This window comes from Heterodontus francisci, chromosome 4 (genome assembly GCF_036365525.1).
Source record: "Heterodontus francisci isolate sHetFra1 chromosome 4, sHetFra1.hap1, whole genome shotgun sequence".
NCBI lineage: Eukaryota > Metazoa > Chordata > Chondrichthyes > Heterodontiformes > Heterodontidae > Heterodontus > Heterodontus francisci.
The window spans coordinates 133,419,074-133,432,532 of NC_090374.1; the positions used below are offsets into that span (position 1 = coordinate 133,419,074).

The 13,459-nt window shown below is 42.1% G+C and overlaps 1 protein-coding gene across 2 annotated transcripts in view; it reads right to left on the reverse strand.

The window, feature by feature from the left end:
* Positions 1-322: 322 nt before the first annotated feature.
* The window catches only part of slc12a2 (solute carrier family 12 member 2), a 245,127-nt gene continuing 231,990 nt past the window's right edge, over positions 323-13,459 (reverse strand). For both annotated transcript variants that reach the window (XM_068030181.1, XM_068030180.1), the window contains one exon: positions 323-2,886. In XM_068030181.1, coding sequence (XP_067886282.1) covers positions 2,751-2,886 — 136 coding nt within the window. In that variant the 3' untranslated portion in view covers positions 323-2,750. The remainder of the gene's footprint in view (positions 2,887-13,459) is intronic.

The window sequence follows — 13,459 nt, forward strand, 5'->3', positions numbered from 1 at the left end:
TAGATAGATTTTTGATCGACAAGGGAGTCGAGGGTTAGGGGGGCGGGGGGAAAGGGGCAGCATGATCTTATTGAATGGCGGAACAGGCTCGAGGGGCTGAATGGCCTACTCATGCTCCTATTTCTTATGATCTTGTACTGAAACAAAAGAAAGAAACAAACAGATTTTAGTGTGTTAAATTGTTTGAATGTCTGAATATTTAACTTGATGTGCGTATTATAATCCAAATACTACTGCAATAGAGATAATGTATTTTGTTGGAGACAATTATGCCACACAATAATGTAACTTTTTCTTTATTGCAATAACGATGTACAAAGTATCATCTTTAATACTTTTAATGTTAAAATAATTAGAAAAGCATTTCAGTGAATTATAGTACAGTTTATCAAAATGTTTCATTCAGCCTCTTTGGGTAGTTTACCCACTGGAAAAACACGGTCATGAAATCATTTCCAAACATAGCTTTGTAAAACAATTCTGTAGACGTATTTTTAAAAAAAAGATAGAAATTTACAGAAATACAGTGTCTAGTTTTAAAAAGAACCCCTTAAAATAACCAAATTGAATGTAAAAAGGAAAAGTGTTGATTTACACAAAATCATTAGATGAATAAATTAACAGAAAAATAAATCAAAATCGGCTACTTCTCCTAGTCACCCTCTCACTAATTTCCTTCACAATAAGAGGTTAAATACACAAGTATTCAGTGTATGGTGCAATTTCACATTTGTGAAGATTACTTGTGTTTGTGAATTGGTTAGTTGCCAATAATGAACTACAGTAAGTTTTAGCTTTGGCTACAAAACACTTTACAAAAGCAATGAGACCATTTCTGAATGTGGGTAATTGTTGCCTACAGCATAGAATGAACACAACACCAGTAACAGCTACTCCTTTTACAAAGAAGCGATTTCCGTTTCCTCTCGGAGTCAGCATGAATTGTTGAACAGTGGCAGTGTAGGATACATGAGACCACAAGAATGCACCCTGCAATTTGTAAGCTACTCTTTCTACATTTCATCTTTTATGCATATATACACAAAGTTCATTTGGTATTCATTTAAAAAAATTCAATCTTTAGCTGGCTGAACTAAGCAGTACACTGGCTCACAGAAGATCAAAACTTTGTTCTCTAACAGAACTCTATATACTGAGCATTATTAAATGACACTGTTCAATATCAGTTTATATAGAATTTTTTTAAAAACAATCATTCATATGAAGGAGGAAACACAACAGCCTTTCAAATTAGAACATTCCTAATAATTGTAAAGAGAAACTTTTATGGTCATGTTTACAACTTTTTCCATTCAAATTAAGAAATTTTAATAATGATTTCAAATGTCATGCATTTAATTGCAATGGGAAAGGAATATAGCTTACTACATACCCACTTGGTGCTAGGATACTAATGAGAAAAACTGAAGATAGTCAAAGGTGAAAGCCAAGTCTGGGCTAGTGTACATCATTTAAAGTGACAACACCTTCACGAAAAAGCATTTGGCAAACAATTTTAACTTTTTTAAAAAAAGTTTGTGAATAGGAAACCAGGATAGCTGTGGCTTTTTCAATTAAGATATTACAAGCTAATGACGCAACAATGCATTTCAGCACAATTCACATTATATTACGTGACGAACATTTTAATGAAGGTGGTGCCCCTTTAACTCATGTGAAGCAAAAAGTGGAGATGAGCAAGTGCATTTTCAAGATTTTAGCTCAGTTTTACATTTCCGCAAGCATAGAAAGGCCAGTTAAAATCTGAAAAGCTGGTAACTTTTTCTTAATATTCCCTTTTCAAAGTATTACTCTGCAGTTAAAAAATATATGACAGCAAAACTATGATCTTGCTTAAATCTCAATGCTATGTTACAACACACAAGAAACATTTACACAGGGTGTATGTAAGCAAGTTAAATTCCCAGATTTTCCTGAATGAGGACTGGTGTGTGCATGACAGCCGTGGTAAGATAATCATCACAAACCTGGCTGATGCCCCTCTATATTAAACCTAAAACTTAAACCTCCGGCCCTGGTGTACAGCCACAATACCGCATACAGTAACAATTTTTGAAAATTATTACCCCAAAATCACTCCCACAGTGCATTTCACAGAAATGGGGGAACTAAAGGGCAACAAACAAGTATTGCCTATGAAACTGGGCCATTTAAATATCAGAGCTTTGAGTGCTAAACTTAGAACATTTTCAAATAATAGCAGCCCTGTGGAAGACCAAAATAGTAAAAGCAGCTTTTTTGTGACAGAAGGTGGAATATACACCCTCTGAGAATTCCTGTTCGTCTAAAGCACTAACTACAGTTCATATCAAACCACTTCATTTAACAATGATCATTTGTTATACATAAAATAGGGAATAAATGGAATTTGGTAAGCAATTTTTTGGAAGGCACCTCAGTAAGGCTGTAAAGGTTTTTCATATCAATGCAATTTAATTAAGTTATTTCAAAAGAAAAATTATTGCTGTTGTTCCAGTAGCAGAAAGAAAACTTTCTGTGATCAGAAAATATGCTTACATTCAAATCAAACTCAAGCAAATTGACAGACCATCAGGGTAAAAATCAAGTAGTTCTCGTGATCCTTGAAACACAAGGATTACTTCCTTTGTGTGCTTAATTTGTTTTTGACAATTGGATATGCGAAACACACCGAAGCCTAGGACTCTTCATTATTTCCTACTTCCAGCCGCTGCAGTGGAGCTACCAGAGCGATGCCCTGTGCTAAGCATTTAGGAGTAGAAAGTAAGAACGCTCTGGTGGTTGCCTCGCACGAGTAAGATGGGTGGCAAATCCTTTGAGAGTGTTTCAATCCAGGCCATATACAGCGCACTGGATACAGCGCCTTTCCGTGCCACTGGCAAACTCCTGCAAAAGTACAAAGAGTTATTATTGGTAAAGCCCATATCAAATTGACTGGAAAATTATTCTAGTGTGTTGGAAGGATCTGTTGATTATGGTTAAATGCTGATTAGATGGCAATTAGCCTGTAGCATATTGTTACAACAAATGGTCCATGGATTTTATGAACTGTATATTAAACTACTTCATTACTGGCAAGTCTTTCAGATTCACCTGAAGGCAGATGCGAGCAAGGTTTTTACAAAGACTCCAATGATATCCTATACATGTTTATTCATAGATGCTTTCAGAACACTCAGACATGGCAGTGACTGCATGATGGTAATCAGAAGAGAAAAGGCAGTGCAACTCAGCTATTCATAAAGCACCATTATAAATACCACTAGGACCAAAAATCAAAATGGTCTCCTAGTTGGGACCCCAACATAATGGCTACCAGGGAAAACCCACAACCAATATACAAACTGGTTGCTTCTTCACTGTAATGCAACGAGTGACCAGATAACTGGAGTCAGGCCTGGATTGGACTCTACAGCAGAGAGAGTTGTGAGATGCTTTCTGGGAGGCACTGTCATGCTGCTTGGAATTAGTAATGCATGGAATAACTTCACTGTGGTGTCAAGTGAGCTTAAAATGTGCTGAGGACCTTTTGACTCGCATGGGTACCATACAAACTTAAGCAGAGTTATTTTTGGTGTTTTCAGTGTATGTATGTTTTTACCTGTACCTACTGCTGGGGTGGGGTGGTGGTGGTAGTAGTGAAGCTCAGCACATGTGCATAGCTGAAACTTTCCATGACAGGAAAGCAGACTGCAGCACAGCAAGTTCACATTACAACTCAAGTGTCCTCAGCCATTCACTGCAAACATCAGCCTTCAATCAACAGCATAGTATAGCTACAGCTTAAATATCTTTGTAAGAAAGCACAACCATCTATATTTATCGAAGAAAAGAACAGCCAGAGGTTGTGATCCAAACCAGTACCAACAACACTGGTAGAAAGGGGGATGAAGTCCTGCAAGCTGATTTTAGCGAGTTAGGAAAGAGACCAACAAGCAGGACCTCAAAGGTAGCAATCTCTGGATTACTCCTGGTGCCATGCAGTAGTGAGTATGGAAATGGGGGGATATGGCAGATGAATGCGTGGCTAGAGAGATGGTGCAGGAAGAAGGGCTTTAGATTCCTGGGACATTGGAACTGGTTCTGGGGGAGATGGGACTGATACAGGCCAGACAGGTTGCACTTAAACAGAGGCGGGACCAATGTCCTCGCGAGACAATTTACTGGTGCTGTTGGGGGGGGGAGGGTTTAAACCAAGTTGTCAGGGGATGGAAACAAGGATTTAGCATTAGGAAGGATAAACAAGGTGCACAAGGGATTGGAAGAAACAGAAAGAACAGAAAAAAGATATTCGATGGGGTCAAGGAAGTAGATTTTAGGGAGCCAGAAGAGACGAACAAGCAGAACCTCTAAGGCAGTAATCTCCAGACTACACCCGGTGCCATGCACTAGTGCATATAGAAATAGCAGGATTCAGCAGATGCATGTGCGGCAGAGAGATGAGAAGATTTACAAGGATGATACCAGAAATGCAATGGTATTTGTAGCAGGAATGGATGAACAGGCTGGATTTCTTTGCTCTTGGAAAAAAAGGCATCTGAGGGGGTGACCTAATAGAGGTCTTTTAAAAGATTATGAAAGGTTTTGATAGAGAATGTTTCAACTTGTGGGGAAGAACAGAACTAGAGGTCATCAATATAAGACACAGTCACCAAGAAATCCAATAGGGAATTCAGAAGAAACCTCTTTTACCCAAAGACTGGTGAGAATGTGGAACTCACTACCACCGGGAGAGGTTGAAGAGAATAGTATAGATGCATTTAAGGGGAAACTAGATAAGCATTTGTGGGAGAAAGGAATAGAGGGTTACGATGATAGATTCAAATGAGAAACAATGGGAGATGGCTCGAGTGGAGCACAAACGCCAGCATGGGCTGTTTGGGCCAAATGGCCTGCTTCTGTGCCATATATTCTATGTAATCTGATGTCAGACGAAGAGGGAATAATAAGGTCTAACTTCAGTTTACAGTGGATATATGTAAATTCACAAAGCATAGTAAATAAGGTTGGTGAGCTGCAGGCACAAATAGCCTGGTAGAAATATGGTGCTGTGGTGATAACAGAGACCTGGCTCAAAAAAGGGCAGGACTGGGCACTAAATATTCCCAGATTCAAGTGTTTAGGAAAGGAAAAAAAGGAGGAGGTGTGGCTGTTGGAGAGAGGGATCAAGGACTAAATTTATTTGGTTTGAGTGAAGAAACAAGAGGTGCCATTCCATTACTAGATGCATTCTATAGGCCACCAACTAGTAGGAAAGATATGGAGGAGCAAATTTGTAGGGAAATTAAAGACAGGTGAAATACTATAGAGTATTCATAATAGGGTACTTCAATTATCCTAATATAGACTGAGCTAGTATTCATGTAAAGGGAAGGGTTTCTGAAGAGTGTTCAGGAGAATTTTCTTGATCAATATATTTCCAGCCCAACAAGGATTACAGGATTTGGTTCTGGGGAAAGAAGTAGGTCAAATGGATCAAGCGTCAATCGGGTAACGTTTACGAAACAATGATCAAAGTATCAGAAGGTTTAGGTTAGCCATGGAAAAGGACAAGGAGTATTATAAAAGTAAAAATACTAGCTTGGAGTAGGCCCAATTTCAGTGGACTGAGAACAGATCTATCTCAGATAAATTGGAATGAAAGATTGGCTGGCGAAACTGTAAAAGAACAGTGGGCTGCCTTTAAAGAGGCAATAAACGGGTACATGAAGGAGTAAAGGTAGGGCAAGCAAATCCAGAGCTCTCTGAATGACAAAAGAGATAGAGGGCAAGATTTTCTCTACAGGCTTCTGAACCTTGCCATCAGGTTGAAATGTGGGTCAGAAGCCTGTGTGGGAAAGAGTCACTCTTTGATTTCTCCCAGGCAGCCAAATAACGAGCAGAGGCCAAGCTTGGGGTCCAATTAAGGATGGTGGTTCCTGAAGCTGCAGGACCAGAGGCCTTCCAGCTTAAAAGGAGCAGCAGTGTCCAATGGAAGGTAAGAAAGGGAGAGGGTGCTTCAAGATGGAAGTGCCCTCTCTCCAACCTTTGTAAAATTTAAATTAAAAAATGGCTTTTGCACCCAGGCCACCACTGGGGGGGGGCGGGGGGGATGGGTGGTGAGGGTGCTGGAGGGATATTGCCTCTACAGGGTAGCCTATAGCTGTTGCAGCACCTAGGCTGGAAGGGCCTCTATGTCTATTTTTAAACTATTTGTTCATGGGAAAAACAAAGATACTTACAGCACAGGAACAGGCCCTTCGGCCCTCCAAGCCTGCGCCGATCCAGATCCTCTCTCTAAACATGTCGCCTATTTTCTAAGCTTCTGTATCTCATTTCTTCCTGCCCATTCATGTATCTGTCTAGATACATCTTAAAAGACTCCATCGTGCCCGCATCTACCACCTCCGCTGGCAATGCGTTCCAGGTGCCCACCACCCTCTGCGTAAAGAACTTTCCACGCATATCCCCCCTAATCTTTTCCCCTTTCACTTTGAACTCGTGTCCTCTAGCAACTGAAACCCCCACTCTGGGAAAAAGCTTCTTGCTATCCACTCTGTCTATACCTCTCATGATTTTGTACACCTCAATCACGTCCCCCCTCAACCTCCGTCTTTCTAATGAAAATAATCCTAATCTACTCAACCTCTCTTCATAGCTAGCGCCCTCCATACCAGGCAACATCCTGGTGAACCTCCTCTGCACCCTCTCCAAAGCATCCACATCCTTTTGATAATGTGGCGACCAGAACTGTACGCAGTATTCCAAATGTGGCCGAACCAAAGTCCTATACAACTGTAACATGACCTGCCAACTCTTGTACTCAATGCCCCGTCCGATGAAGGAAAGCATGCCGTATGCCTTCTTGACCACTCTATTTACCTGCGTTGCCACCTTCAGGGAACAGTGTACCTGAACACCCAAATCTCTCTGGACATCAATTTTCCCCAGGACTTTTCCATTTACTGTATAGTTCACTCTTGAATTGGATCTTCCAAAATGCATCACCTCGCATTTGCCCTGATTGAACTCCATCTGCCATTTCTCTGCCCAACTCTCCAATGTGATGTGGGCATCGCTGGCTAGGCCAGCATTTATTGCCCATTCTTAATTGCCCTAGAGTAGGTGTTGATGAGCCGCCTTCTGGAACTGCTGCAGTCCATGCGGTGCAGGTCCACCCACAGTGCTGTCAGTGGGGGGTGGGGGTGGGGCAAGTTCCAAGATTTTGGTCTAGCAACAGTGAAGGAGCGGCAATATAGTTCCAATTCAGGATGGTGTGCGACTTGGAGGAGAATTTGCAGGTGGTGGTATTCTCATGAGTCTGCTGCCCTTCTTCTAGATGATAGAGATTGCGGGTTTGGAAAGTACTGTCAAAGGATTCTTGGTGAGTTGCTGCAGTGCACCTTGTGGATGGTACACACTGCTGCCACTATGCATTGGTGGTGGAGAGAATTTCAAATTGGCTGCTTTGCCCTGGATGGTGTCGAGCTTCGAGTGTTGTTGGAGCTGCACTCATCCAGGCAAGTGGAGAGAATTCCATTGCAATCCTGACCTGGGCCTTGTAAATGGTGGACAGGCTTTGGGGAATAAACAAGTGAGTTACATGCCACAGAATTCCCAGCCTCTGCCCCACTCTTGTAGCCACAGCATACATATATGGCTGGTGCAGTTCAGTTTCTTGTCAACGGTAACCCTCAGGATGTTGATGGCGGGAGATTCAGCAACGGTAATGCTGTTGAATATCAAAGGGAGATGGTTTGATTCTCCCTTGTTGGAGATGGTCATTGGCTGGCACTTGCATGGCACAAAATGTTACTTGCTACTTATCAGTCCAAGCTTGAATGTTGTCCAGGTCTTGCTGCAGCAGGCATGAACTGTTTCAGTATCTGATGAGTTGCAAATAGTACTCACCACTGTCATCATCAGTGAACATCCCCACCTCTGTTAAGTTGGAGGGAAGGTCATTGATGAAGCAGCTGAAGATGGTTGCACCTAGAACATTATCCTGAGGAACTCCTGGCTGAGGTGATTTTGTTTCCAACAACCACAACCATTTTCCTTTGTGCTAGGTGTGACTAACAAGTGTGGCGTTGTCCCCCGATTCCCACTGACTTCAATTTTGCTAGAGCTCCTTGGTGTCACATTCAGTTAGTCAAATACTGCCTTGATTTCAACGGCAGTCACTCTCACCTCACCTCTGACATTCAGCTGTAATGAGGTCTGGAGCGGAGTGGCTCTTGCAGAACCCAAACTGGAGCATCGGTGAAGTGCCGCTTGATAGTACGGTTGACAGCACCTTCCATCACTTTGATGATTGAGAGTAGACCGATGGGGTGACAACTGGCAGGATTGGATCTGTCTTGCTTTTTGTGGACAGGACATACCTAAGCAATTTTCCACATTGTCGGATAGATGCCAGTGTTGTAGATGTACTGGAAAAAGTCGGCTAAGGGTGGGGCTAGTTCTAGAGCACAAGTCTTCTGTTCTACAGCTAGGATACAGTCAGGGACATGGCCTTTGCTGTATCCAACACCTGCAGCCATTTCTTGATATCTGGACTTTGTAACATGATTGTGTTTTTAAAAACTGAGATTTTTTAAAAGTTTAAGATGGAGTCAGAGAAGTCAGGTGAGCTCACATCAACTTTGCTTAAAGACAAGACAGAAATCTTGTTTTCCAGGACATCAGAGAACACAGATCAAAGATGTTTTTTGAAAAGTAGAGACTGCAGGGGTATTAATACCTGAAGAACAATGGGTTTCACCCTCCCAGACTTTCAGATCATATATAAAGAGTCAGTGATTCTGAGAATGCAAACATGCATGGCAGCTGCTAACACCTGGAAAGCGTGGAAGGCCCGGATGGCTCTGCTGAAGCCAGACTTGTGCACTTTGCATATCGGAAAAGGACAATGGGCAATTGACTTTTGATTTCAGATAAATTTAACAGATTATTTGAAGGCAAGTAGGCTGTAAGAAAGAAGACCAGCAGTTGCAGTGTCAGAGTAGGCTGTAAGGAAGACGACCAGTGGTGGCAGCCTCAAGGGGTTGCGGGGGGTTGGGAAAGGGGAGAGTGAGAGAAAGACAGAGCCCCAGAGACAGAGTGAGAGAGCACACACCTGCCCTCAGAAAAACTGATACAGCGAAAGGCTCTGAAGATTTGAACCGGTTTTGAAAGTTGAGGTTTGCGGAGAAGTAAAAGGTCAACAGGATCACCAGGAATCACCTTATTCACGGATGTCCAGTTCATGAGTGCTCGGAGAAGTGAGCGAAGATGATATTTACTTTGGGAAAGGTCTGGGAGATGCAACCCATTGCAACTGGGAGGAATTTGGGACTTCTAATTGCAAAGATTTCACTATCAAGGAGGACTGTGTAACGTATAAGTGTGGTGTGAGGTTTTCAAGTGTCTTAATAAGCAACGAAAATACCTTTCTATGTAACTTGGAGTATCAGCTACTTACAAAGTACTATTTAGTTAATGGGGATTTCTTTTAGTTTAGCGGTTAGAATAAACGTCTTTTAAAATGTGAAATCTCATCGTGTAATTCGGTTTGGGCTTTATATCTCATTTTAACGTTAACGGTCTCACTGAGGTCATAATATTATGTGGAGTAAATCAAACTGTTTGAAGGCTAGCATCTAAGATGGTGGGCATCTCAGGAGGAAGCAGAGATGGATCATCCACTCGGTACTTCTAGCTGATGGTTGCAAATGCTTCAGCCTGGTCTTCTGCACTGACCTGCTGGTGTCTGCTATCTTTGAGGATGGGATGTTTGTGGAGCCTCCTCTGCAGTTATGGTTTAATTGTTCATTACCATCCCATGACTGAATGTGGCAGGACTGCAAAGGTTTGATCTGATCTGTTGGTTGTGGAGTCACTTAGCTCCATCTACAGCGTCTGCTGTTTAACATGCACGTAGTCCTGTGTTGTAACTTCACTTGGTTGGCATCGCATTTTTAAGTATGCCTAGCGCTGCTCCTGGCATGCTCTCCTGCACCTCTCATTGAACCAGAGTTGGTCCCCTGGCTTGATGGTAATGGTATAGTGAGGGATATACTAGGCCATGAGGTTACAGATTGCGGTGGAATACAATTCTGCCACTGCACCTCATGGATGCCCAGTTTTGAGTTGCTAGATCTGTTCTGAGCCTATCCTATTTAGCATGGTGGTAGTGCCACACAACATGTTGGAGAGTGTCCTCTGTGAGGACAGGACTTTGTCTCCACAAGGACTGTGCGGTGGTCATTCCTACCAATACTGTAATGGACAGTGCATCTGCGACAGGTAGATTGGGGAGGACGAGGTCAAGCAACTTCTCTCTTGTTGGTTTTCTCACCACTGCCGCAGGCCTAATCTGGCAGAAAGGTCTTTCATGACTTGGCCAGCTCAGTCAGTAGTGGTGTTACCAAGTGATGGACATTGAAGTCCCCTACCCAGACAACATTTTGTGCCCTTGCTACCCTCAGTGCTTCTTCCAAGTGGTGTTCAAAATACAGAAGCAACCCTGGTTCAATGAAGAGTGCAGGAGGGCATGCCAGGAGCAGCACCAGGCATACCTCAAAATGAGGTGTCAACCTGGTGAAGCTACAACCCAGGACTATCTGCGTGCCAAACTGCATAAGCAGCATGCGATAGACAGAGCTAAGTGATCCCATAACCAACGGATCAGATCTAAGCTCTGCAGTCCTGCCACATCCAGCTGTGAATGGTGGTGGACAATTAAACAACTAACTGGAGGAGGTGGCTCCACAAATATCCCCATCCTCAATGATGGGGGAGCCCAGCACATCAGGCAAAAGATATATATTCGTGACTTAGACGTGGGTGTACAGGGCACAATTTCAATATCTGCAGATGACACAAAACTTAGAATTGTGAACTGAGAGAAGGATAGTGATAGATTTCGAGAGGATATAGATAGGCTATGGGTGGACATGTGGCAGATGCTATTTAATGCACAAAAGTGTGAAATGACACGTTTTGGTAGGAAGGAGGAGGAGAGGCAATACAGAATAAAGGGTACAACTCTAAAGTGGGTGTAGGAACAGAGAGACCTGGGGGTATATCTGCACAAATCGTTGAAGGTGGCAGGGCAGGTTGAGAAAGTGGTTAAAAAGTCATACAGCATCCTGGGCTTTATAAATAGAGAGAGTTAAAAAACAAGGAAGTTATGATGAACATTTATAAAACTTTGGTTCGGCCTCAATTGGAGTATTGTGTCCAATTCTGGGCACCGCACTTGAGGAATGACGTGAAGGCATCGGAGAGGGTGCAGAAAGGATTTATGAGAATGGTTGCAGGGATGAGGGATTTCAATTATGTGGATGGACTAGAGAAGCTGGGGCTGTTCTCCTTAAAGAGAAGGCTGAGAGAGGTGTGCAAAATCATGAGGTATCTAGGGAGAGGGAAAAACTATTCCCTTTGGCAGAAGGTCGAGAACCAGAGGACATCGATTTAAGATAACTGGCAAAAGAACAATGGCAACATGAGGAAATACTTTTTTTTTTTTTTAAATGTTGTGAGTGCTTAGGATCTGGAATGCACGACCTGAGAGTGTTGTGAAGGTAGAGTCTATCGGGGCATTCAAAAGGGAGTTGGATAAGCACTGGAGAAACAATTTACAGGGTTAAGGGGAAAGTGCGGTGGGAGTGTGACTAGTTGAATTGGTCTTGCAGAGAGCTGCACAGACACGACAGGCTGAATGGTCTCCTTCTGAGCTGCAACCATTCTCTGACTTGAGTCAGGATCTGAAAAGTGATTTTTAAAAGTTCTGACAAAAACAGTTAAACAGACAAATACTTTTGAAATGGTTTTCAAAAGTAGTTGGCGCCCAGTTTTCTCCTTCAATCTAATCTAAATTGAAGCACATATTATACACAAGAGTTGGATTAGGAAAGTTTTCTTTTAAAAAACACTCTACAAACTAAACATTCCAATCAGCGATGAACCTTTAGTACTGAAAATATGTCACTCGTCAGATTATCCAGAATTAATTTGCAACTAAACCCCAACACCTCAAATTTATCTGATTTTGAGCATCTTTATTTGATCCATCTCTATTTTAATGCAGTTTTGTTTCCCATGACCAATGTGACAAGCCACTGTTTCATTTCTTAAATCACATCATACAATCATAAAAGTCAAACACCATCAATTGGAGTATCTATAGTATGATCAGTGAATATTAATTATTCTGTAAATGATAGCAATGATTCTAAAATAACACTTGTTTTGTGACTGGAAAGAAAGGATGGGTCAGGGATAGGGAAAATAGAGCAAGTCACAACCTTGGACATGACAGGTAGGAATGGGGAAGCAAATAAAGTGGGAGAAGTCTCTCCCCATATGCTTGACTGCTTTTTAGTTATGCAGCCCATAAGTGCTGTAGCCAGACACTCAAGCTAGATTCTGAAGATACAGATTTTTCTCTTTTGAAAGGTCCATCTCTAGCAGCACAGCTGAATCTCTTGTTAGAGAACTTGATACTGTTGTGTCAGGTAGGGAGATTGTCAAGGAGAATATGGAGGAATTTTCCCCACCACACAAATGGGTGATGGACACAACTTGAATTAAACAAGTGGCGACATGGGCATAATACAGGGAGCTAAACAGCAGCAGAGAGAAGTATCTGACCAATAACATATCAAAAATGATCAGCATCTTTTAAGTGCTTTAGTACTTGTTTGATATACAAATATTTACTTTAAAGAATGTCAATGGCAGCAACTTGATGCAACCATTCCAACTCTGTCTCTAAATGGAAGTTTGTAAATAAACTAGTTTCCACTAGTTTTATGAGCACAATCTGGGCAGAATCAACTGCACCATGCAAAAGAAAAGGAAATTTTAAACTGAAGTGAGTTATACCCAAAGCGACTTACATTCATGTTTTCCACTGGTTTAAATGCAATTCAGCTTGAAAAAAAGAGCAGGGGCCGAGAGCCCGAGCACAGATGGAAAAGAACAGGGGCCGAGAGCCCGAGCGCAGATGGAAAAGAACAGGGGCCGAGAGCCCGAGCGCAGATGGAAAAGAACAGGGGCCGAGAGCCCGAGCGCAGATGGAAAAGAACAGGGGCCGAGAGCCCGAGCACAGATGGAAAAGAACAGGGGCCGAGAGCCCGAGCGCAAAGCCAAGAGGCGGGTCTGCAAAATCAATGAAAAAAAGCAGTGACGTCACAGGACAGCAGGTAGGTGATTGGTCAGTATTAGTTTTTTTTAATCTAAGTTAGGAAACTAACTTGCAGTTACTTTACTAAATTAGTAACAATCTAGATAAACAATTAGTACTAAAATTATTGATTCAATTAAAAAAAACTAATCAAATAAATAAATAAACAAAAGCTAGATAGTCATGGCAGGGCAGGCAGTATGCATAACTGCAGTTTGTGGGCAGCTTTGCGATTCTGGACAATCATATCTATGGGGTCTTCAGCTTGAGCAACTTTGGCTCACAGCTGTTGAGCTAGAGTCCAAGTGC